Source organism: Paroedura picta, chromosome 5 (genome assembly GCF_049243985.1).
Source record: "Paroedura picta isolate Pp20150507F chromosome 5, Ppicta_v3.0, whole genome shotgun sequence".
Classification (NCBI taxonomy): Eukaryota; Metazoa; Chordata; class Lepidosauria; order Squamata; family Gekkonidae; genus Paroedura; species Paroedura picta.
This window is the reverse complement of record NC_135373.1, coordinates 95,461,179-95,488,288: the sequence shown is the minus strand read 5'-3', so window position 1 is coordinate 95,488,288 and position 27,110 is coordinate 95,461,179. Positions and strand designations below refer to the sequence as shown.

Genomic DNA, 27,110 nt, shown 5'->3' with positions numbered 1-27,110 from the left:
TCAGCTGAGAAGAGAGAGGAGATTTTCAAACTGCAGTTTTATTCTGTTTTCGTAACCGGTTGCTAATGGCTTTTTTCCTGTCATTTCAGCAGACCCATTTTAGTAACCAACTGCTAGTGGAATTTATTTACTTCTCTGTATATATTTAACCCCCCTTTAAAGCTGTTTATTCCTGAGGTCGCTATATGGAATATATATGTGAATTCCACATTTCAGTCATTCTCTGTGTAAAGTAGTAGTTCCATTTGTCCCCCCTGAACCTACTGTTTTGGGTGTACTTTGGGAGAGGGAGAAAACTTTGTCTTCTCTCTTCCACCCATGCAGAACTTTATGAACTTTATGTGGTCATGGGAGACTTCAATTACCCAGATATCTGTTGGAAGACCAACTCTGCTAAAAATACAAACTCCATTAACTTCTTAACGTGTCTTGCTGACAGCTTCATTTCCCAGAAAGTAGAGAGGGGAACCAGGGGCTCTGCTATTTTAGTTATTCAACAGGGAATAACTGGTAGATGAGGTGGAAATAGTGGTCACACTTGGTAATAGTGACCATGTGCTTTTGGGATTTTCAGTTGTGGGAAAGAGAAAACCTTTATATAGTCGTACGTATAGACTAGACTTCAGGAAACAGGTTTTAATGGACTTAACGGTATGTTGGGTAGAGTCCCGTGGTCAGCTAAGGTGGCTCCATAAGCAGCTGTCAAATGATTTGAGGAATAAAAGTCATTTAGGAAATGGAAGGAAGGCCTTATTACCAAGGATGAATATGAACAAATAACCAATAACTGTAGGGAGAGTGTTAGAAAAGCTAAAGCTCAATATGAGCATAGGCTAGCAAGAAGTGCTAAACAGCAAAAAAAGGCTTCTTTAGTTATAGTTCAAATAAGAAAGTGAAATTATAACAGATGATGAAGAGAGGGCTGAACTGCTTAACTCCTATTTCTTCTCAGTCTTCTCTAGTGAGGGAAATAGTGCTCAATGTGGCAAAAACGTATCACAACAGGGGGTATGGGAATGGTGGCCTAGATCAGTGGTCCCCAACCTTTTTATCACCAGGGACCGGTCAACGCTTGACAATTTTACTGAGGCCCAGGGGAGGTAGTCTTTTGCCGAAGGGACACCACCGCCTGAGCCCCTGCTCCACTTGCTTTCCTGCCGGCGCCCCAGACTTCCTGCCGCCAGCTGGGGGGCGCTGCCAGCAGCAGCTGTGCAGTGCCACGCCGAGGGGAAGCCCCAACCATGGCAGCTGCAAAGGTGAGCTGGCAGGAAAGTGGCCAACATGTTCTTGGAGAAGAGTGACAAGTGGAGTGCCCCAGGGATCTGTCCTGGGGCCTGTGTTGTTCAACAAATTTATAAATGATTTGGATGAAGGATTAGAGGGGGTACTTATTACATCTGCAGACAATACTAAACTGGGAGGGGTAGCAAACACAACAGAAGACAGAATCAGAATACAGGATGATCTTGATAGGCTTGAGAAGTGGGCTAAACTAAATAAAATGAAATTCAATAGGGACAAATGTAAAGTTCTGCATTTAGGTAGGAAAAACTAAACACACCAATATAGGATGGGGGAGACTTGTCTTGGCAGTAGCATGTGCGAAAAGGATCTAGCAGTCTTAGTAGACCATACCTTGAACATGTGGCAACAGTGTGACTCAGTGGCTTAAAAGGCAAATGAGATTTTGGGCTGTATCAAATGGAGTATTGTGTCCAGATCATGGGAGGTGACAGTGCTGCTTTAATCTGCTCTGGTTCAGCCTCACGGGGAGTACTGTGTTCAGTTTTGGGAACCCCAGTTGAAGAGGAGCATGAAACTGGAGCATGTCCAGAGGAGGGCAATGGAGATGGTGAGAGGTTTGGAGACCAAGACGTATGAGGAAACGTTGGGGGAGCTTGGTTTGTTTAGCTTGGAGAGGAGATGACTGAGAGGGGACCTGATAACCATTTCCAAATATTTAAAAGGCTGCCATATAGAGGGTGGAGCAGAGTTGTTCTCTCTTGCCCCAGAGGGATGGACCAGAACCAATAGGATGAAATTAATTCAAAAAAAAATTATGTCTAAATATCCAGAAGAAGTTCCTGACATTTAGAGAGTTTTCTCAGTGGAACAGGCTTCCTCAGGAGGTGATGGGTTCTCCATCTTTGGAAATTTTTAAACAGAGGCTGGATAGCTATCTGACAGAGAGACTGATTTTGTGAAGGCTCAAGGGGGTGGAAGGTTACAGTGGATGAGTGATAGGGTTCCGAGTATCCTGCACAGTGCAGGGGGTTGGACTAGATGACCCAGAAGGTCCCTTCCAATTCTATGATTCTATGATTCTATGAACTTTGAATATTGTTCAGTATCCTAGCATGATCTCATCTTGCTTGCATCAGAATCATTGTTCTTAATAACACTACCTGCTTGGTTAGCGAAAAGCCTTGAATGAATAATTTTTCTCCCCCAGATTGAATATGAAGGGGGTGGGGTTATAAGTATAATTTTGAAAACTCCCTTAATACTCCTAAACATGAAATAACTTATGGTCTCAGCATGATTCAATCTTGCACTGCCAAATAGTCGTCAAAGCAGTAAACCTCTCCACATGCAGAATTGCCACTCTCTGTCCCATTTCTTATTTCCTACCATCACTGCAAGCAGTGACAGGGGTAGAATGGCCATCAGCCTGATAGCTTGACATCACTTCTCAGGGAATCTGGAAGTGATATCAATCCTCTCTAGGAATTGCCAGAAACTCTGTTTTACTATAAGGTTTCTGCCAATTCCTTGAGAGGTGTGACATAGCTTCTAGCTTTTCCCTGAAAGTGACATAATGCTTTCACCAGCGGCCGCCATACCCCCTTTCTCCCACACTGCCTGCCCCCATGTCTGGGTCAAGGGAGTAACTGCTTTTACTGAGATAAACTATGTGTGTTACACCAGCCACTGTCCAGGGGATGCAAAACATCCTGTGCTTTTTCATTGTAAAGTCAAATTAGGGAAATATAAATTAAAATTAAACATCGACATTTTAGGAATCAGTGAACTAAAATGGATAGGAATGGGTGAATTTAATTCAGATGACCATCAGGTATACTACTGTGGACAAGAATCTCGCAGAAGAAATGGAGTAGCCTTCATAATCAATAAGAGAGTAGGAAAAGCAGTCTTGGGATACAATCCCCAAAATGACAGAATGATCTCAGTGCGAATCCAAGGCAAACCATTCAACATCACAGTGATCCAGGTCTACGCCCCAACCACTGCTGCTGAAGAGGATGAAGTTGATCAGTTCTATGAAGCCCTACAACACCTTCTAGAAGCAACGCCCAAAAATGATGTGCTTATCATCATGGGGGATTGGAATGCTAAAGTAGGAAGCCAAAAGATAACCGGGATAACAGGCAAGTTTGGCCTTGGAGTACAAAATGAAGCAGGGCACAAGCTGGTAGAATTTTGTCAAGAGAATACAATGGTCATAGCAAACACTCTTTTCCAGCAACCCAAGAGACGACTCTACACATGGACATCACCAGACGGTCAACACAGAAATCAGATTGACTATGTGCTCTGCAGCCAAAGATGGAAAAGTTCTATCCAGTCAATAAAAACAAGACCAGGAGCTGATTGTGGTTCAGATCATGAGCTTCTTGTTGCAAAATTTAGGCTTAAATTGAAGAAAGTAGGGAAAAGCACTAGGCCACTCAGGTATGAACTAAATCATATCCCCGATGAATACACAGTGGAGGTGACAAATAGATTTAAGGAATTAGATCTGATAGAAAGAGTGCCTGAAGAACTATGGATGGAGGTTCGCAACATTGTACAAGAGGTAGCAACTAAAACCATCCCAAAGAAAAAGAAATGCAAGAAATCAAAATGGCTGTCTGAGGAAGCTTTACAAATAGCTAAGGAGAGAAGGGAAGTGAAAGGCAAGGGAGAAAGAGAAAGATACACCCAACTGAATGCAGAATTCCAGAGAAAAGCTAGAAGAGATAAGAATGCCTTCTTAAATGAACAGTGCAAACAAATAGAAGAAAACAATAGAATCGGGAGGACCAGAGATCTTTTCAAGAAAATTGGAGATATGAAGAGAACGTTTCATGCAAAGATGGGTATGATAAGGGACCAAAATGGTAGGGACCTCACAGAAGCAGAAGAGATTAAACAAAGGTGGCAAAATTATACAGAAGAACTATACAAGAGCGAGCTTAACATCCCTGATGACCACAATGGGGTAGTTACTGACCTGGAGCCAGATATCCTGGAATGTGAAGTCAAATGGGCCTTAGGAAGTCTGAGTAACAATAAAGCTAGTGGTGGTGACAGCATTCCAGTTGAACTATTCAAAATCTTAAAGGACGATGCAGTAAAAGTGCTACACTCAATATGCCAGCAAATTTGGAAAACTCAACAATGGCCACAGGATTGGAAAAGGTCAGTTTACATTCCGATCCCAAAGAAGGGCAATGCCAAAGAATGTTCAAACTACCGCACCATTGCACTAATTTCTCATGCTAGCAAAGTTATGCTCAAAATCCTACAAGCTAGGCTCCAGCAGTATGTGGACTGAGAACTTCCAGAAGTACAGGCAGGATTTCGAAGAGGCAGAGGAACTAGAGATCAAATTGCCAACATACGCTGGATCATGGAGAAAGCTAGGGAGTACCAGAAGAACGTCTACTTCTGCTTCATTGACTATGCTAAAGCCTTTGATTGTGTGGAACACAGCAAATTGTGGCAAGTTCTTAAAGAGATGGGAATACCAGAGCATCTTATTTGTCTCTTGAGAAATTTATATTCAGGTCAAGAAGCAACAGTGAGAACTGAACTTGGAATCACTGACTGGTTCAAAATTGAGAAAGGAGTTCGGCAAGGCTGTATACTGTCGCCTTGCCTATTTAACTTGTATGCAGAGCACATCATGAGAAATGCGGGATTAGAGGAGTCACAAATTGGGATCAAGATTGCAGGGAGAAATATCAACAACCTCAGATACGCAGATGATACCACTCTAATGGCAGAAAGTGAAGAGGAACTAAAGAGCCTGTTGATGCGGGTGAAGGAGGAGAGTGCAAAAGTTGGCTTGAAACTCAACATCAAGAAAACAAAGATCATGGCATCCGGCCCGCTCAATTCCTGGCAAATAGATGGGGAAGAAATGGAGATAGTGACAGATTTTATTTTCCTGGGCTCCAAGATCACTGCAGATGGGGACTGCAGCAAAGAAATTAAAAGACGCTTGCTCCTGGGGAGGAAAGCTATGGCAAATCTAGACAGCATCCTAAAAAGCAGAGACATCACCCTGCCAACAAAAGTGCGTTTAGTCAAGGCTATGGTCTTCCCAGTTGCAATGTATGGCTGCGAAAGTTGGACCATAAGGAAGGCCGAGCGTCAAAGAATTGAGGCTTTTGAACTCTGGTGCTGGAGAAGACTCTTGCGAGTCCCTTGGACTGCAAGGCGAACAAACCGGTCAGTCCTAGAGGAGATCAGCCCTGACTGCTCTTTAGAAGGCCAGATCCTGAAGATGAAACTCAAATATTTTGGCCACCTCATGAGAAGGAAGGACTCCCTGGAGAAGAGCCTAATGCTGGGAGCGATCGAGGGCAAAAGAAGAAGGGGACGACAGAGAATGAGGTGGCTGGATGGAGTCACTGAAGCAGTAGGTGCAAACTTAAATGGACTCCAGGGAATGGTAGAGGACAGGAAGGCCTGGAGGATCATTGTCCATGGGGTCGCGATTGGTCGGACACGACTTCGCACATAACAACAACAACAAAAATTAAAATTACAAAAATATTTGCTTGACATTCTTCCCCCTATATTTGTTTCAGCTTTGCCATTGATCAGAGATGGAACAAAAAGCAGGCTGCAAAATCCCCTCACACTATTTCCAGTGACAGATTCCATACAAAAGAACTGATGTGAATATAACCCAAGGAAATAATGGAATCTGAAACAAACAAGTTGTAGTTCTTTTCATAAAACTATGTCAATAGTATTAAAAGGAAAATTAGCTAAGGAATTCATGCAAGTTAATGGTCTTTTCCCTTTTGATTCTGATTACTGAACTTTTAAAATCAAGTGCAAGCTTAATGTTTTATAAGGAGAGTGAACATATGCCAAAATACTGATTGTGCCAAGGCTGAGCAACTGCAAAGGAAAGCTGTTTCTGTTTCGATACAATAACTAATGCAAAGGCAAAAGTCCTGACTGAGCGAGGAGAGTCAGCATTTCCTGGAAAATGTTTTATACAATAGATCCTGTTTCTTTGAAAACTCAGTGCACTCATTATGGGGCTGCATAAAATATTAATTAAAAGCAAATGTCAGCCTTTTCCGTGGTTTCAGGCCTAGATGCTACAATTGAGATACTCTGACTTGGGAGGATGCTCCGTTGTATTGCACCAACATTGGTTTAAACATGGAAGGTATTTCACAGTACAACCCTAAAAAGAGTTGTTACAACATTCTTCAGTCACTAGCCATTTACCTCTTGGAGACAGTGTTGCTTGCCAACCAATGTTCCCTCTGAGTTCTCCCCTCCACCCAGCCAGTGGAGCAATTTACACCCTGAGCAGAATATAAGAAGTATAATCATAAAATGGGCAATGGACAATAGAAGATCCTGTGTGGCTCCAGATTGCTGCTGAGCAGGGCTTCCTGTGTTCATGAGCGGCTACTCATGTGCACAGCTTAGAGGGAATACCGTTCCCAACCTCTATGTGGGGCCTGGAGATCTCCTGGAATTACAATTGATCTCCAGACTATAGAGATCAGTTCCCCTGGAGAAAATGGCTGTGTTGGAGGGTGGTCTCTATGGCATTATATTCCACTGATGATGTTCCTCCTCTCCCTGAGCCCCACCATCATATATTCAGGCGTTTCCCAAACTGGAGGTGGCAACCCTATTTAGAGAGATTCTGAACTAAATGGGGGGGGGGAGGGGGATGCAGTGCAGAAAATCAGGACTTGAAAAGGCATAAGGAGAAAATAAGAGTGCCTTACCTTGCCATGGTTCTGCAGGACCAATAAAGACTGAACCCTCATGGCGTTTTTAAAAATCACTTTAAACATGAAAACATCATCTCATCTAATCAGGACACTCTGAGGATACCTTTTTTTAAAAAATAATTGCTTTGTTTGGGCTTTGGCCCCATTCTCCAGGCCACATGTACCAACATTAAAACCCAGTATCTTTTTCATTCAGACAAAGCTCTTGTGAAAATTAGACTACAGAGGGTTTTTTAAAAAAGGAGTTGTAGGATGTGGTCTCACCACTCTGACCTTAACAAGGTATAAAGAGGAAACATCTTCTCTTGGAAAGCTCTTGGCAAGACTTACTGAACTCTCCATCAATCACTTCCCGCTCTGAAACCTGAGTTTCTCTACTTGGTTCCATTACTCCTGACAGATATGCAAGATGAGGGTTACTTCGGGTCTTAAATAATAAGAATTCCCTCCATTAGTGCACCTTTTGCTGATGGAGAACAAAAATCTCTGATGGAACTGCAGGTAAGGTCAATTAGTCTAGTGAAATCATTGTTTGAATCAGATATTTAGAATAAAAAGCCAAAAATTGTAGAGTATGCTAATTTGAGTGCTGTGAAAAAAATATGGAAAGTCTAAAAAAATCTAGTGTGAGAGATGGCTGTTCTACTGAAAACAATCACTGAAAAATGGTAGATTTAACTAAAAGTTCTCATATATCTGGAAGTAACAACTTCAAAACATGAAAGCGTGTATTCATTTACAGTACCTGGTCACTGAGGAGGTTTCTTTTGGAGCAGTTTGTGGTGCAGCAGAGAAGCATAACTGAACAAGTATTGATCTAATAATTGATAATCATAGAGTCCCTGCAATATATTAATTGTTGGACTTGCAGAGTAGAAAAACAATCTTATTTGAAAGAGGAGTAGAAACTTCAAGGGAATTCAGATAGTCCAGGAGGATGCTATTTTGCACCAAGTTGGAGGAAAGATTTACCCCTGATGGAAAATTATCTAAACCAATAGCGTCACAAAAAGGAGTAAGACAAAGATGCCTTCTTACCCCTTTTCTTTTTAATGTATATGTAACAATTGATTTCAATTTGTCAGAATGCCGATGTTCACACACCAAAACTCAGAGATGGGGAAAAACTCGCAGTTCTTGTTGGATGATGCTATACTATGATCACAGAACAGAACAGGTTTAAATCGGGCTCTCAAATTATTCAGAGGAATCACTGATAATCCATTTTGACAAAACTAAAATTGTATGCTTCCATAGTAAATCAATGGATGTTGCATTTAGCAAGTTAATAATTTTAGATATCTGAGAGTGACTTTTTCATATAGTGGTAACTCTAAAGCCCACTTTCAAACTGTAGCCCTAGCTATAGAAAGTAGTTCTAACACCATCTGTACACCGCCCGTGGCGCCGCGGGCGCCACGGACTAAATAAAACAGTAAGGGGTTCTGGGGCGGGATGTGTCCGGGATGAGGAAGGGTCCGGATTGGACCCTTCCTCATGACAGACAACCGGAGGGACCAAACGGCAGGCGCGAAGCGCCTGCCGATTGGTCCCTCCGATTCCCAGCCCCAGCAACTGCGAGCCGCGCTCAGCGCGGCTCGCAGTTGCTCCCGGCCTGACGTGGTGAGAGGCGCGAAGCGTCTCTCACCGCGTCAGGCCGGCCCCAAGGAAGCCCCCGCCGCAAACACAACACAAGACTCCAGCCGCCGAGAAGCTGCAGAAAAAAAAGAAACACCCCCGGAGGAGCCTTTCGCCGCTAGCGCGACGAGAGGCAGCAGAAAAAAAAACCCCTGTAGGAGCTCCAAGCCGCCGCGCCGACGAGAGGCAGCAGAAAAAAATTAACCCTGTAGGAGCCTTTTGCAGCTCCACGCAGCAGAAAACAAAACCCTGAAGGAGCCTTTCCCAGCTCCAAGCAGCAGAAAAAAAAACCCCTGTAGGAGCTCCAAGCCCACGAGAGGCAGCAGAAAAAAAAAAACCCTGTAGGAGCCTTTCGCAGCTCCACGCAGCAGAAAACAAAACCCTGAAGGAGCCTTTCCCAGCTCCAAGCAGCAGAAAAAAAAAACCCTGTAGGAGCCTTTCGCAGCTCCACGCAGCAGGAAAAAAAACCCTGTAGGAGCCTTTCGCACATCCAAGCAGCAGAAAACAAAACCCTGAAGGAGCCTTTCCCAGCTCCAAGCAGCAGAAAAAAAAACCCTGTAGGAGCCTTTCGCAGATCCAAGCAGCAGAAAAAAAAAACCCTGTAGGAGCCTTTCGCAGATCCAAGCAGCAGAAAAAAAAAACCCTGTAGGAGCCTTTCGCAGATCCAAGCAGCAGAAAACAAAACCCTGAAGGAGCCTTTCCCAGCTCCAAGCAGCAGGAAAAAAAACCCCTGTAGGAGCTCCAAGCCGGCACGCCCAAGAGAGCTAGCAGAAAAAAAAAACCCTGCAGGAGCCTTTCACAGCTCCAAGCAGCAGAAAAAAAAACCCTGTAGGAGCCTTTCGCAGATCCAAGCAGCAGAAAACAAAACCCTGAAGGAGCCTTTCCCAGCTCCAAGCAGCAGGAAAAAAAACCCCTGTAGGAGCTCCAAGCTAGCAGAAAAAAAATACCTCCAAGCAGCAGAAAACAAAACCCTGTAGGAGCCTTTCCCAGCTCCAAGCAGCAGAAAAAAAAAAACCCTGTAGGAGCCTTTCACAGCTCCACGCAGCAGAAAAAAAAAGCACCTCCTGGTGTCCCCTGGGTCCTAGCGCCCATTGCATTCCTGGTTGCAATGGGCTTTCTTGCTAGTTCTAAGATATTTTTAGAAGGATGCAGCTTGGAAGATGTCATATGGATCTCAAATTTTTATTTCTAATAATTATAAGCCTTTGTAAGGCTGATTCCACATGGGCGGAAAAAAGCCAGGGAAGCATCAGTATGAACCCGGGGCCAATCTCCATGTCTATATGACGATGATGCCAGGACACTGCTCTCTGGGGCCTGGCACGGATCAGGTCCCAGAAGTCCCATGTTAAGGAAACACAGATTCTTCCACATTGTGTAGTAAAACTAACTGGACTAGTAAAAACCAAGACATGTCTCAGAATTTATAAAAAATTGATTTGTCCTACTTATTCATTGATTTCCTTGTTAATCGGGTATTCCTGGGAGCCTCAGTGCCGGCCTGATTTTATGACTTACGAAGTGCATAAAAGGCAGAGGTGGAGGGTTGAAGAGATTCTGTCCTTTCAAAGTAAACCCATGACTGATTGTAAAGGGGCTCTTGATCAGAAGCAGAAATTTAGTCTCTTCCATGGAAATAATCTACCCTTACTGAAGACCAGTGAAATGTGATACAGATTCTAAAATTAGATGAAAACATTTTAGACAAAACTATCAGAATGCATTCAATTGGGAGGTAATTGATTTGCTGTTTCATTACTAGGAGCTGCAATTTTGCACACGATATCAGGTTTCACTGCAGTACCTTGTGCTGACAGCTTATTTTTTCCTATCACCATTGTGAAAGCACCCAATAACAATTTATTGCAAAATCCCCAAGTAATATCATAGAACTATCTGCAAAAGCCAGCTGTCTTTTAGACTAGAGTGCTTCTCTGAACACTAAAGCCATATCTGTATTGAAAATCAGCATGAAGAGTCCTCCGCCCTTATTTGCGTGGCACTATTCCTGCAGTTTAACAGGGCACAAAACATGACTGCCCCTGATTTTGATTCTTTGAAACAGCAGAAAGGTATGTGAATGGAGGGGAAAGCAAGAGAATCTTGCATGGTGGGGAGAAGCATCTTTGTATAATACAAAAATATAAGCAGGTTGCCTAATGGAGTGCTAAGGCTTGTGCATGAGGCCCTGGATAAATAGATTTCTTTTGATGCTTTTTAAAATACTGGGATGTTACTAAAATGGGAATATCAGTCATTCTTAAAAAGCAGCTGACTGATAATATTCTACATGAATACTTCTCATTAATGGCTAATACGCCTAATAGTATTCTGCAGCACAGCTGCATGTTTCTGGCTAGTGCTGGAAATTCTACCTTCATGCATGCATGCCTGCACAAGCATAAGAGGGAAGAAGAGAAGCTCACATCTGGGGAAGAGCAGGTTGTAAGTGATGAGGAAGACCTCTGCTGGCGATCTTGAAAAGCTACTGACAGTCAGAATAGAAAATACTGCCCTTGGTAGGTCAATAGCCTGATTCACTGTCAAGCAACTTCATGTGTTCCACTGAGGATCTTTCTTTTTGCACATTTCAAACCCTCATCTCAAAACTCCCCCCCCAAAAAAACAAAATCCTTTACCTGTGGGGTCTTGATTGAGAGTATCCTGGCTGCTGCAGCTGCTGCTATAAGAAGGCACTGGGGTGATAGAGAGTGAAGCCGGGCAGGACAATGGAGCTGAGAAATCAAACTGTGGCACAAAATACTGACAGGAGCCAGCCTCTTCATAGAAGCAGAAAGGGAGATGGTGGCCAGCTTGAGAGTGTGGATTTTTCCAGTGAGTAAGTCCAATTGCAAACTGACCCGAAGTATCATGACCTGAAAATAAGCATTGAATATAATAAAGACAAGGACATAAGAAATACCATACTGGTTTGGACCAAAGATCTATGTGAGCCGATGAAAATAGGAAATTTACAAACCGGTAATTATCTTCTTATTATAATTATAAGAGCCTCTTGTGGAGCAACATGCTGACATGCTGTCTGAAGCTCTGCCCATGAGGCTGGGAGTTTGATCCCAGCAGCTGGCTCAAGGTTGACTCAGCCTTCCATCCTTCCGAGGTCGGTAAAATGAGTACCCAGATTGCTGGGGGGTAAACGGTAATGACTGGGGAAGGCACTGGCAAACCACCCCGTATTGAGTCTGCCATGAAAATGCTGGAGGGCGTCACCCCAAGGGTCAGACATTACTTGGTGCTTGCACAGGGGATACCTTTACCTTTAATTATCTTCTATTGTTTGTTCCCAGTCTCTGATATTCAGAGGCATACTGATTCTGACCATGAAGGATCCATCTACCTATCACAGCTTTTCCAGACCAACATTTTCCTACCATATTTCTACTAAAGATGCATCTTTGAACAAAAAGAATTAGTGCTCGTGGTCTGTCACTTTGTATCCATTCTTCTTTTTTCTTGTATGAAAGTCTGATATTTCTTTGATCTGTTGGATATACTAAATCTACTTTGGATGTAAAGCCATCAAAACTGGTCAAGCCAGTTCATTTTAAAACATTGTTAGGCAATGTGCTATATCTGTGCTGACTTTTAGCAACACAGGCATTGAAACCATATCCGTTCAATGAGATCTAGTTTTCTAAAGCAGGTAGGCTTATTTCTTTTAGTTTACAAAACATAGTACATAACTCCTCCACTAATAAAAATATGATCCTTTAGCAATTAAGAAGAGAAATGGTACTTAGAATGTATTTCAATATTTATGGCTAGGCATTTACAGAAAAATGCACATTCAGTTATAAAATCACATAACGATCACACTCAAAGCAATTTAAAATGAAAGCATTTCTGAAATCAGCTGTAATATAATTTTCTCTCATAACAATTTGCCCACAGTAAACAAACATAAAAATTATATATGAAGTCTTTGTGAAAGTTCTTTCATTATATCTGGAGTAAAGTGGGCTTCACAGGAAAAAAATAGTCCATCCTGCATATAAATGACTGAGAATGGAATCACAGCTAGTTACAAGGTAAAATGTGAAAAAAAAATAGTATGCCGTATCTTACCGACTGTAATTTGGTTGATGTAACTGTGGTAGCTGGTTCCAACAGAAATGTTGCAGTTGCCTTTACTAGTATCAAAATCTAAAAAAATAAATATTAAAAATGATGAAAACTATAACAAAGTATAAGAATCAATATGATCTGATACTCTTTTAAGTACCAAACAACATCTCTCCCATATCCACAATTCCCAAATCCCCAATTCTGCAAATCCATATTATTTTTGACGTATAACTGTTTGTGTGTTTGGTCCCTAAACCTCTCAGCCTCCTCTGCCCTCTTCAAGCCCATATTTGCTGGCTTCAATCCAATGCAATATTAAACATGCTAATTCCGGCTGACATCACAAAACTCCAAGGAGGTTACTGTATTGGATTATAACATCTCTGTGTCCACATATTCACCTCCTCCATCCACTTACACTGTTTGATGTCCCACTCTCTGAATCACAGGAACTGAGATGCTCCTTTAGGATACTCTGACATTTATTTAAACAAAGTAGATCAGAGGAAGAGAACACTAAGACATCTTTCAAATTAATCTTGTTTACACTTGTAAGCAGTTTGGTACAGAGAATAATGGACAGTTCTGTATAATGAAATGACACTAATTACTACAAACTGGTTGTAATAGAAGAGAACAGGGAACACGAGGCTGGTGTATCATTAAAAAGCTAGAAGGGAAGAGGAAAAAGTAACAAACAGAGCAACTCTACATCATATTCTGAGATTAAAAAGAGATCAAAGGAGTTTGAAGGAAAGTTTTTAAGACAATCAGAGATGGTTCTGATAGAAAAACTCAGTTTTTAAAAATGTGCAGACACAGGAATCATAATTATTGGGATATATTATTCTAGCCCATGGGTAAACCCTAAGATAAGGGTGTCACCAGCAATTTTCAGTGAAATCAATGGTGTTTAAGGGCATTGCAAGACTGGTCAATTTGTCAGGTCATCTTTCATAGGCTTCCAATAAATATGTCACTACAACCACGATTGGCACAGAATTTCTAACAATATGGAGATTTCTTCCCACCACTGGCACAACACTACAAAATGCTTCGGTTTGCCAACTGACACAATGCCCAGTGTGCCATTAGAAGCTATTTCCTTAAATAATGCAAACATTCCTTTTTTAGATGGCATAGTGAAACATCTTCTGTTGAACAATATTGACTAGCTTTTAAATACTATTCTTTCTACTCATGCTGCAGTTTTTAACTGTCTGCAAGAAGATGCAGAAGAATGGCTTCCTGGACACAAGGTTTGACCATCAGAAGTACAGCAGACTTCCGTGAGGTTAAGAATGTGTTCTTTTGATGGTATCCACTGAGGAATGATGCTCTTTTCCTGAGACTCGCCTGATTTGCGAGTAGAGCAGCACATGCAAAACACAATCGCAAATGCTAATGACAGTGGGAGGTGCACTTTTAACCATTCTGACAAAAAGCCAAAGGTGGCTACAAAAATCATCACCATGATCTCTAATCTCTCTATGAAATGATCCTGCTTTTCCTGTTTAGCCACTGGTTCCCTTTATTTGAAATCACACACTAAGCTTGGGAAATTAATATTAACTATCCCTTCTTCTGTCAGGTGAGGTGAGAATAGTATCACACTTTGCACAGATCAGCCTGCTGCAGCTAATTCAAACTTATTATGAAAGGGGAAAACATTTACCTGTTTCCTTGCTGAAGCATGGAATGCTGCCAACTCCCCCCCCCCTCGCCAAACTACGAAGCAACAATCCTACTTTCTTAAGGATAGTTTTCAGTAGCAAAAGACTGTAGGAGCTTGAGATTTTAGCAAGTAATGTGCAAAAAGCATTTCTGTAAATAAAAAAGAAGCAGATTTTTACCCCATGCAGCCACTCTGCTGACTTTCTTGGCAGGGCTGTTGGGAGGGCTACAGCAGCCAGTCAGGTTTCTCTGAGTTGTTGGCAGATCGGGCCCGTTTTGCTCCTTTTGGATTGTTCCTATTTTGCATTGCCTCTGGTCCCTCATGCTGCGACATGGCTGGAGTCTCCTTGATGAGCTCCAGTGCCCTTGTGAAGCTGGCAAGGTACACACTGGCCACATGCTAAGAACAGCCTCTCCATTGAGAGCTCTGTCTTGCTCTCCTGTTCTGCTTGAAGCTACTGGAGAGGCATTCTGCCTTCCGCTAGCAAGGTAAAACGTGGCCTACTTTCATTCCACGTGATGCTGAAGTGGATCTTTTGCAAATCTCTTTCTCCTGAAGCTCAGTTCTTTCTCCTGAAGCTCAGTGTGTGTGTGTGTGTGTGTGTGTGTGTGTGTGAGTGTGTATGGGAATCCAGCTAGTTATAAAGGAAAAGAAATAAGAGCCATCCTTAATCTCAAACAACTTCCTAGTGCAAAATTCTTTATTAGAATAAAGTGCTTTGAACAGTTTTGACCACACACATAAACATCAGGGAACCCAGCACAAAGGACTTTCAGTAGCCAAGTAGACTTGGAACTGTCAAGTTACTGGTTCTGATCTAATTGTCAAGTTACTGGTTCTGATCTGCTTGATATGGATACATAATCTCTCTTAATATATGGCCAAGCACATCACAATTTATTATTTGAATTTGTTTGTTATATTTCAATCTTCCTCTTCCTCTCAAAAGTTGAGGGCAGCTCCTTTCCTCAAAACAATCCTATAAGGAGGGATAACAATAGATCTAAAGTCCCCTATCATGCTATGGTGTGGTGGTTAAGAGTGGTGAACCAAGTTTGATTCCCCACTCCTCCACCAGCAGTCAGCTGGATGACCATGGGCTACTCACCATTCTATTAGAGCTGTTCTCCCAGAGCAGGTCTCTTAGAGCTCTTTCAGCCCCAACTACTTCACAGCGCATCTGCTGTAGGAAGGGGAAGGGAAAGGTGTTTGCAAGCCACTTTGGACTCCTTTGGGTAGTGAAAAGCAGGGTATAAAAACCCAGCTCTTCTGGTTCTTTGGTTGAGCAGGGATTTTGAATCCAGGTTTTCATTTCAAACTACATGATCCCAAACAAAATTCAATGGAAGAAGTTTGCATATTCACTGACAAGTCAATAATGATGTAAATGGATGATGTCCCTAAAGGAGGGTCAATTAATTGGTCTGATGGGTGGGGGGGAAATGACCCAGAATTTTCTCTACTCAGGCATCAAATATTTAGGCTTTAATGTTTAATCCTCTTTCATATTTTTCTTTCTCTGCACATCTATTCTGAACAGATACCTTCCCGAACAGAAAGTTCCAGAGAACATTTTATTTCATTACAGTTGGAACTTAGCTAACAGTGGAGTATCCTTTGATATTGTTTACTTTCATATTTCTCACGTCTAAAGAAGGTGATCTATTTTTGCATTGGCTAAGTTACGGTTGGTGAGTGGCCTGAATAGAAAGATATAACTACTTTTACACAGAGAATTTTTCAAGCATGTCAGCGAGATTAAATCAGCTTCTTCAACACAGAATATATGGATTGTATCTTCAGGGTGTTTCTAGTGAAAAAATAGCTTACAGGTGCATATTGTAAGATACATATTTGCATATCTATTCTATTACTAATCTGGAAATTGCTGGAAAATATCTCAGTCTGTCACCATGTAAAAAGCCCTGCTATCACAAAAAGATCACAAGAACAAGTATTTTGGACTGGCCTCCTCAAAAAATAGAGTGTTGAATCCAGGTTAATTTCTCAGTGATAGGAGTTTCCGCCAGTTCCCCTATCTTATACCTCCCCCATCAAGTTGTTTCTTAAGGTCCCCCATCTTCCCATACACAGCATTTTATGGAAAGTGGGAATTTCTATTTCTGTGGTGGAAAATTTAATTTGGGTTCATGCAATCAGGATAATTTGATTTAATATAGTTTTTGAGTATTTCACCCTCTTTCCCCAGTAACCCAATTTTCATTATGGCCCATTATGCATGGAGGGGAAGGTCTGCATTTGGGGTGGAATGGCATTGCCTAAAATCACCGATAACGCACGGCACTGGCTGCAACCTGCCGCAGATTTAGTGCATGCTGCTGAAAAAGCCGCGTTAGCGAAATGCGGAAGAAAGCGGAGCTTCCAGGCGACCAGGGCGCAACCAGAAGCAGTGCCAGGGTCGCATAATCAGTTACTCTGGGTTTTGCCGCCATTGCGTCCTGTCCCGTACGTAAGCAGTTTGCTTTGTGTCTTCCTCCTCCGTGTTTTCCATGTGACTTGAAATCGCCATTTTGGCGGCCGTGTATAATAGGCCTATGGGAGGACAGGATCTGGCTTCTTTCATACCTGGCTCCCCTACCTATGTTATGGTGAAAATGAGAACAAATATTGTTAATGTTTTATGTATTATTTGAAATATATATGTTCAAGATAAGAATTTATATACATGAAATCTTATGCAGGGCAAAAATACTGAAAATTAAGCTTCTATAAGAATTGAAAGAATGACACTTAAATATTTCTTATTTAACTATATGATATATGAAGAAAGGTAATCTTTAGTCAAGTTTATAGGAGAATTTAAAGATCTGGTGTCAATTTTTTTTTTAATTCACTTTTCGTCTTTTTCAAAATAATGTATTAGATCAGGATTTCTCAAACAGGGTTTCATGAAACCCAAGGATTTCTTGATGTCCCTGGAATGGTTAATTAATTTTTAATATATTTTTAAAACTTGTTAAACATTTATTGGAGGATATGACCAAATATGGTCATGTCAACCTCCCCCTCCCCCAAAAATGGTCAGTGATGGACCTGGAAGGGGTGGGGAGGGGTCCCTGGTGGGTGTGTACACAGCTTTGCTTCCCAACCGTATTCTGCATTCTGGGTTTAGCAAATGCTTGATGTGGTTAACAAATCAGTGTCTGAAGACTCTGTTTCAGCTGCAGCAGTGTAACATAGCTACTCTCTTGGAAACACAATGCAATTTTTCATCAGCAGCCATATGATGGAAGAATCCCCTTTTTGCTTAGAAAAACAAGACACTTTTGTGACTGCATGCTTCTCCCATGTGCTACTTAATAGCTTCCCAGATGCATCTGCTGATAGAAACAGCAAGCTGGGCCAGACTGAGAAAAATTATACAAGGTGCTTTGGGTCCAACTGTGGAGAAATGAAGGGTGTAAATGAAGTAAATAAATATGAAATATAGCTGAAAAGGAGAGGCAAATAAAAGGTAGGTAGGTTGGCTGGTGAGTAGGAAAAAGAGAAGGATGCAGGGGAAGGTGAGGATATAGGGGCTGCTAGGAGTAGGAAAAGAGGACATAGTGTGGGGAAAGGGGATACAGGGGCAAGGGGAGTATCCCCCCCCCTCCACAAGTCCTTGTGGGTTCACCACTGTGCATCTGGGTCTGGTCTAGTGTCCTGCACCATATGCTGGATGCATCCCAGTTGCTGTTGCTGTGTAACTGGGCCATAGTTTTCCCAGAAAGAGGCTGCTTGGAAAAGGGAAGGAGGGAAAACTGAATTTATTCTGGCCGATAAAGCAAGGCTGGCTTGTTGGTAGGAAGGATAGAAAGAAGCAGGAATGGCAGAAAGAAGGGGGAAAGGCTATGGAGACTTTTAGGAAAGGGAAAGAGGCCATAACGGGGGAAGGAAAAATAAAATGCCCCCACAAGTTCTTGTCAGCATAAGGCAACTTAGCATGCCTGGACATTCAAGGACTTGACATGGTCATCTTCTCAATTAATGAGATGCCTTTCCTTTTCTTAATCTGGGAGATTTTCACTGACTCCTTCTCTTCCTGAGTTTTTAGTTTTCTCTCTCTCCTTATGACTCTGCAAGGAGCAAAATACATCTACCGGTCTCTCCTGTAGAAGTCATCAGTTCTTACTGATGCCAGAGTAACTGTCTATTTGCAATGGAAATAGTATTCCTTAGACTCCTCTTGCCTGCAGCATGGATGTGAACTGTATCAACATGAATGCATTTAAGTTTTACCTTTTGCAACATACTTATAACTGCACATGATACGATGCTTCTGATTGTGGAACTTTGTTGTATTAACTAATACATATCCCCAATAATTCTTGCAGGTTCTCTGTTTGTAATATAGAATACAAAACATCAAACAATAAAGCAGCATAAAGATATTGCACATACAATCATAATAACAGCAGCAGTAGGAAATAGTTTCTGTCCCAAAGAGAGGTTTTTCCACAAAGGCTGTAACTAACACACACGTGTTACCTAAAAAGTAGAACTCTACGGGCCATGGAAAAATCTCTGGAGGAGGTATTCTGCATTTGAGATGCAACCAGTGAAAGAAATCTGCCTATAGTAGCTTGAAGCCTTATTCATAAATGCAGAAAATGTGGAAGAGTAGGCAGAAGCTGGAGAATTATGGAGAACCGCATTCCGGAATGCTCCCCTATATTCAAAATCCCCAGCAAACAGAAGACCTATGCCATGAGAAAAGGGAAGGGGGTTAGAACTTTTCTTTCTGTATGTTACACTTTTTCCTTGTTTAGATGGCATTTTTGTGCAAAGGGGCATTCCAGCCTGGAGTCCACTGCCTGCAGTCTGAATTGATGCATCTCATTTTACTATTTCAAGACTACCAATTCTCCTGGTATGTATGATCCAGGCTTTATTTCCAATAGTGGAATCCTGAGAGCAGTCAGAGATGCTGATCTTAATCAGTGGACAGGATGTAGGGTATGGTCCTCCATGACTGGTAGGACACAGGCTTCTAAATAGAGACCTCCATTTTAGTTATCAAATAATTAATGTAATGTCGTAACATTTTGAACACATCCCAGTGAAGCTAATGCAAAATTTCCATAGTTCTTAAACTGGCACCAGTAGATAATATCAAGAAGTCATACGTTGACCAAAATTGCTTATAATAATTTTATATATATGACTGTCCTCATTGCTCAGTTTTGACAACAGCAATAAATACTTTCACAGGACTGAAAGCTCAGCTCTGTAATGTGCATACAAATACCCATAATTTATTATGGTTTTGTTTTACAGGTTCCTGTAGAAGGCTGGACTCAGCAGATCAGGGCTGCTATTAATCAGAATGACATTTGGGGTAATTATGTTCTTCCACCTGCAAACACAGAGTCTGCTCCAAGATACTCCCATTCCTACAACAGCATCTGTATTTATAAGGGTAAAGCAAACAAATAGTTTTGGTGTTTCAGAAACAAAAATCCTGATCAGCAAATTATACAGATTCATAACCCAAACACATATTTTTGCCCGACTGAAACCATATATGGGTATAACATTCTACATCTGTTAAAACTGAACAAACTTTTTGCTATGTATAAAAATCAATGTTAACTGTACATTCATTCCTAAGAACACTTTCCTTGAAGTTAACGCAGCTGCATAAATTTCTGAGCAGGATTCTGAGCAGACCTTCTTAGAACTGTACTCTAAAACTTTAGCACAACATGGATATTTACAGTTTTCATTTGAAGAATAAATTTAGACTTTTATCCTGTGTTTTAGTTTATAGCAGTTAAAACCCAACGGGGCCTAGCTCTATTTGTGGTAACAGGAATGTGCTATTGGCCCACTCACAAGCAACACTTCACTTATATTCACCTCACCATCCCCACATATCTGCCACAAACAGGTTGGGGAATAGGATGTCCATGGCAACTGCCGTTTATAGCCTGCCTTTTTACAGATTTCTGACAGCTAATAGAGAACAAATGAATTTGTGACAGCACCTAGAATTCTGCACATCTAACATGATACATTCAACTGTCTTTTCATATTCCTAGTATGACTAGCAGTGGTATTTACATTGTGGAGAGCCACATCTGCAATTCCCAATGACCTAAAGAGTCACCTGACTACTGCATGCCCTTTGTGCCTTCCCAAACAATAATATATAACTAGCAATAACCATTTAAAATTAACAGAGTACCTCTCAGCAAGCAAGGGTTTCTTTCATAGAAACACAGAGTTGGAAGGGGCCATACAGGCCACCTAGTCCAATCCTCTGCTTTCCCCCTGCTAGTGGTATGACCCATTCAACGACCTCACATTCAGCTGCAGAATTTGACCCAGCCTCATCTACAGAACCTCTTCACTTGTGCAATATTTATATGATCATCATGCACACGTGCTGAACTTACAAAAAAATCAGTTTTCTTATATGCTGTTTTTCTCTACCCAAAGGAGGCTCAAAGTGGCTTACAGTCACCTTCCTTTTCCTCTCCCCACAACAGACACCCTGTGAGGTGGGTGAGGCTAAGAGAGCCCTGATATCACTGCTCGGTCAGAACAGCTTTATCAGTGCTGTAGTGGAAGTGGGGAATCAAACCCGGCTCACCAGATTGGAAGTCCTAGCCACTACACCAACCTGGTTCACATTTTACTGTGTGAAATGGCAAAATTAACTTGAAAATGGTTGCTGAAGTGAATTGAAATAGCTTTATTCAGCATGTGTGAAACTGCCCATTGTTTGCACTGACCCTCATACTCCTACAACTATAGGAAAAAATTATAGGAAAATACTACACACAACTCCTTTTCTTCTCCAACAGTTATATATTAGTGGGTCTCTATTTTCACTTCTGATATCTTGAAAGATATATGCCATGAAGTATATAAAATATAATTTTAAACAGTTTTTTTTGTTTTCCACTGCACAAATCCAGTATTTCTTGAGTTCAGTGTAAAGGAAATATTTACCTACCAATCTGAATACCATGCAGAAGCATCAACAGGGAAAGCACGTTTCCACAAGTGGTCATCTATAAGTTACCCACCAGAGGGCCTCAGAGTATTTCTAGATTTGACTTCATTTTAGAAACCATCATTGCAACACAGAAACAATTACCTGAACACACAGGAGGAAGGAGGACTTGTAATCACAAAATTGAACAGCAGCAGATTTGCTTAGAAATCTGAAATCACGTTCCTGTATCGCCATGCTATGCAAACTCCTTAGCATGTGCAACTACAGTCTCTTCAACCCTGCTTCGTTTCTAAATTCTGACAAAATAGTCTGTGCTATTCAGGCATGACTCCCATTTTTAAGAGGAGGGATATTTAAAATCTTTTAAAATAACTGTTTATTTACATTCATTTTACAGAACAATATAAATCATTTTTATACCATGGTAGTTGGGGGTAGAGGGAAGATTATTGATATGCCCTGGAAAATGTTACATTATTCCCTCTAACCAGGTTTGCTGCATTCATAGAATTTTCTTCATCTGCTTTGAGTAAATCAGCAGGTCTCCTGTATAGTGGTTGTAACAGCTGTCTTCAGGTTGGAGGACCCTTTTCCATTTGATAGGGAAATAGGCTGGAGGACCCTTTTCCAGTTTAGGGGATTCTCTGTAGGAATGTCCAGGACCATAGCCAGAAAATTTTTATTGATGGGTGGGTATGGGAATGAATATAGTGGTGGTGAGGACAGCATAATTTTTTTTTTACTTTATTATGAATGAGCCATGATCTACAAGGGACCATTCTACAAAGAAGGTTCTTTGAAACCAAATATCCCCTTCCTTTATTGACATATGTTGAACAGAGTCTTGTAAATGCATGAAGATCCCCATCCCCGTATTGTCTCACTTCCACTTTCCTGGGCTGCACTGTGCCAGGTGGGAACCCTCCCTCACTCCCAATGCATCAGTGGAGGGTGACTTTCACAGCTCTCCCCTTCCATGACAGCCCCAAACCCAATCCTGTGAGCATTTCGGGCTGCCACGAGAGAAGGAATGTCCAAGTCTTTGTGCCCATGGAAATGCTGTGCTGGATCCAACCAAGTGGCCATCGGGGTTTTTAAGTGCCTCTTTGAAAGAGGAGGCAATTAAACAAGTAATAATAAACCAACTTTTAAATCTTCCCCCAATGCTTCTACTTTTAAGACAGTTGTATTCTGTGTATCTGAGCATGAACGTATACAGGCATCTCACCTCCAGGATTTTCAGAATGAGAGTCTATCTGGACACATCTGGCTTCAAGCCCTGTTTTGGCATTGAACTCTGTCTTGTGACTGCCTGATGCACTAGCCTAGTGTGCTAGCTGACAAGGCAGCTTTGGTCATCTGAGCAGGACTTTCTGGGGCTGCTGCCCTGCAACTGGGTAAGATCAGCAACTATCATATATATGCCCTCTCTGCTGTGGACCCAACCTTTCATAATGGCCAGGATGCAACATTTAGAAGGGACAGCGTGGTGTTAAGAGTGGCAGTCTCTAATCTGGGGATTCACCACTCCTCCTCCACATGCAGTTAGCTGGGTGACCTTGGGCCAATCACAGCTCTCTCAGAGCTCCCTCAGGCTCACTTACTTCACAGGGTGTCTGTTGTGGGGGGAGGAAGGAAAGGTGCTTGTAAGCTGCTTTGATACTTCTTTGAATAGTAAAAAGCAGAGTACCAAAAAAACAGCTCTCCTTTTTCTCTTCTACACTTGTCATTATACAAACCATGTAAATCAGAACTGGTCAAGTCACTTTTGAAAAAAAAACATGGCTATATTTTTAACCAAATGACCCAGAATGGTGCATTTATAAAAAGAACTGGACTGTGAACTATGTCACTGTGTATAGTGTTAATTACTGCATGTACTATCCTATTTTCACTACATGATTTTGATACTTACATTAATGTAGCCTAAAACCCTTCTTGAGTGCTCAGGGTCTGACCATTTGGGTCAGCCTATCCTAGGGAGAAGTAGCCAATAAATCTAATCTAATAATCAATATATAAAATGCCATTTTTGGTGCAGCTGAACCAGCTCTGACTGATACATTGAACAATGCCATCAAGTGTCCAAGACACCTTGTATGACAACTCTTATTAGACTGCTAAGATTCTAATGGTTCAACATTTTACTTTCTATACTTACTCTTCCCAATGTGAAAAAGAAATTAGAACAGAAAAAAAGAAAAACTTTATTACTGCTTCCAGTAATGAAAATTGGAACGTAATTAGCCAATCTCTAAAAATCAGAAAATTTCCTATATTTTTAACAGATCTTTACCCCCTTCCCAATTGCTCATGACAGTTTAGAGACATTGACTCAATATATTTAGATATCTTAACTGATCTGCAAGCAGCCTCAACTGGAAATGAGGAACATGTTGCAGGCTTCTACATCCTCTCCTCCCACCGGACTACAACTTCTTTCCACTTTTTTCCACCATTTACAATAACCACTGTTTGCTGCAGAGGTACAAAGTATACTTAAGATGATTCGTAAACTCACTTCTATAACTACAACTTCAGGTCATGAGTTGGAGGCAACATCAGTTTGTACTAAGCCACAGAATGCATCTCATAGTAAGCTCATTTTGAAATTTAGGAAGGAAATGGGAAATTGTGCAAAAAGCCAGCTTAAGTCCATGGTTCATTCCTATGGTTCAGAAATTGGACTGTGATAAGACACAGGATACATTTTAAAAAACAGATTGCAAATGACAACTTAAACCCCCCCCAAAGATGTGGTATAATGGATTTTATTGCTTAAATATAGCAATTATGCATTGAACAAACACAAGTAGGTACATATTAGAGATTTTACATTTTCTTAAACAGCTTTGGCACTAATAAATTATTTGTAACTTTTTAAAGGATTAATTTTCTCTGAGTATTACCAGATATTAACAGCAGTTTGTGCCAGTTTACTATTTCAGTTGTTTACTCACCTCCCAAGCTCTTTTGTAGTACTACCTTAGTAATTTTGGAGTCCATAGCTGCTACAGCACCCAGATGACCAAGTACATTAGTTGCTATTAGAAGCTGACTAAATACAACCCAAGGCCTAACTTCATAATTTTTACTGGGCAACCAGATGTGATGGAGGCATTCACAGGTAATTACACTCAAGTCCATCCTTTTGTGAGTGAAGTAGGCAGTGTCTATTTTTTTAAAACACAAGTATGAAGCAATTGGGAAATGAGAACCTAAACTCTTTCCCATCCACACCTCCCCTCACACACTTCATGGCTTTCAGCACAGATCTGATACTAGAAATGAATCAGTCTAGATATGTTGGAGCAACAGTGCAGAGGGTGATAAAGCAGGGTAGATATGATCTTACTTCCTTGGATTGTGGGCTGAGTTTTTCTTGAAGTCAGTTCCCTTTATTTAGATGTGACTGGGTATACATGGGTAAAAATACACATGAATTTGACCTTTAAACACAGATACTATACTGTTGCTCAAATTAGCACCCAGAATGTATACACAAAGCAAGTCCCATTTACTTAAACAGAAAACTCAAAAGTGGCTTAAAATCACACCCAAGTCCTAAATCAAGTTGACTTCATTTTAATTAATTTATTTATGTTGGCCTTGGGGATGCAAGGCTTTTTCCAGACCAGCTGTCTTACCTACCTTTAGCGCATTGAACATCTCTAATCACTCATGTGATCTTGACATAATAGTGTGGGACTCAAGCTATCCACGATGCATATTTTTGGAGGCATGAAGAAAGGATGGGATAAAGCACCTAGCAAATTGGAAAGTCACCAACTTTTTAAAGTAAGTTCTAGTAACTTATATATTTATTCACCTTGAAGTGATGTTGCCAACCATTAATTAGCACTCTTTATCTGTAGTAGACTTATACTGCAATGTCTTTGGGTGTAAGATGATTTTATTCCATGAACGTATTTTCAGAACAAAATAAATAGGAGCCTCTTTGCATTACATGAACAAATGTAAAACACTTCCACCTTAATTCAGCAAATCCGTGTGTGCAGAATTCAGAGTGGTGCAAATTGGAAAGACAGACTAATTGAACAATCAAGCATCAGAAGAGAAGCTACCAAAATTGTGGTATGGATGAATGCCAAACCAATATGGGAAGTCTATGATGTATGAGACGCCCAGCAACCATAGTGTATGGGAGTCTAAAAAGAGCCACCCATGGTAATTTAAATGAAGAATATGTCAAGAATAAACTGACTATGCAACCAACACAAGTGTATGGGTTGTTGGTATAGGAGAAAAGAGTACTTGGATAGGAGGCCACCAAGGAACTTCAGAGTCACTAAGTAAAAGCAAACCATCTTTTGCTTTGAAAGTTATACAGGGTTACCATAAGTTGGCTGTGATTCGGTCTCTGTCTCTCTCATGATGATGATCACCATAAACTTGTGTGCATCCAAGAAGCATGAGCCCTTGGGTGTGAACAGAAGGGCAAGGCCCAAAGGGATCTGTGGCCTTGGACACCTGTGCATGTCTCTGTGGTACAGGACATAAGAGCTCAGTTTGCCCTGATGCCAATTCTAGACACAAGTTTTTCAGCACAGACAAACTTTAAACCTGATACATCAGAACTGGCTTGACTAAGTTGCATCCACAGCAAGTTATAAAGCACACCAAATCTCATAAGCAGATCTCTATAGCAATTCATAAGGTTTTCCCACATTAAAAAAAGAAAAATTAATGTCTTCAGAGGAGTTCACTAAGAATCACCAAGGCAAAGAATCCTTGGGGACAAAATAGCTTTAAAGACCTGCATTAGGAAGTCTCAAATAAATATCAAAATACAACAGTAGTTTTTTGTATCACCATAGTAGCCCCATGTCTCTTAGGCTACAAAAGTAGTATTTTCAGATCCATAAATAATTGAAACAAAGTACAGAACTGGATGGTTAGATTGCCATCCTAATTTGACTACAGTTTCCAAATAAATAAATGACATTTTTGGATACAAGAGTTATTTTGAATCCCAACCAAAGTCTCCTATGAAAATAGATGAGAGGTCTGGCACCAATGAAGAGGACCAGTACATTTCTACAAGCTTCTCTGCATCACTTTCTGACCTGGAAATGCTGGAGGTAAATTTGTTTCCATTTATCTCACACCTCAAGATATATACCTCTATCCACATTATAGCACAATTATTCAGGTCTATGTAACCTCTGAAAGTGCAACTAGAGCAGCTTTGAGAAATCATGTGAACACTTCAGGTTCAGTCAACAGTAGTAATCAATTTATGATTTTTGGCAAGAACCAACATTTCACAATTTTTTCCTCGCTTGCAAGATGGGCGAATGGATCAGACCAATTAAGATTCCATGCAAATGGAAAACTAGCACAACAGGAAGAAACTTTCTACTCCCTCACTTTGTTTGCTGTGAAGATTTTCTTTCTGCAGAGGGTTAAAAGTGAAGCATGCCACAAAATGTACCTCCATACTTGCATTCTGAAGTGGTACAGTCCACTCAACCACTTCTGTCCTCTGTTAACCCATTCTCCTGCAGGTAATAACCAGACCCAGCAAACTTTAATGCAGCAAGGAATGAATTAAGAAGTGAACATAAAATTATACACATAAAAATCATATAGGTAGCTTATTTGAAAGGCATTTACATTGTGCTTATAAATGTAAGGAAGATTTGAAGGAAGCTCTCTTATTTTGCAAACATAAGCATATTGCTCAGAATATTATATAGGGAATATTACTCATTTTATAAGTTTAGTT

The 27,110-nt window shown here is 41.0% G+C and overlaps 1 protein-coding gene across 9 annotated transcripts in view; it reads right to left on the bottom strand.

Annotated features, from left to right (window-relative positions):
• ANO4 (anoctamin 4) overlaps positions 1 to 26,998 on the bottom strand; it is a 163,266-nt gene extending 136,268 nt beyond the window's left edge. For 8 of the 9 annotated variants that reach the window (XR_013231294.1, XR_013231295.1, XM_077339174.1 and 5 more), the window contains exons 1-3: positions 24,322 to 26,998; positions 12,723 to 12,800; positions 11,276 to 11,512 (exon numbers count right to left, since the gene is read on the bottom strand). Coding sequence is in view for 7 of the 9 variants with exons in the window: in XM_077339174.1 (XP_077195289.1) it covers positions 11,276 to 11,512; positions 12,723 to 12,800; positions 24,322 to 24,595 (589 nt within the window). In the remaining 2 variants the exon portion in view is untranslated. Of the gene's footprint in view, positions 1 to 11,275; positions 11,513 to 12,722; positions 12,801 to 18,636; positions 18,937 to 24,321 lie in introns of those variants that run through there. The other variant, XM_077339178.1, reaches the window with a different exon arrangement.
• Between the last annotated feature and the right edge of the window lie 112 nt (positions 26,999 to 27,110).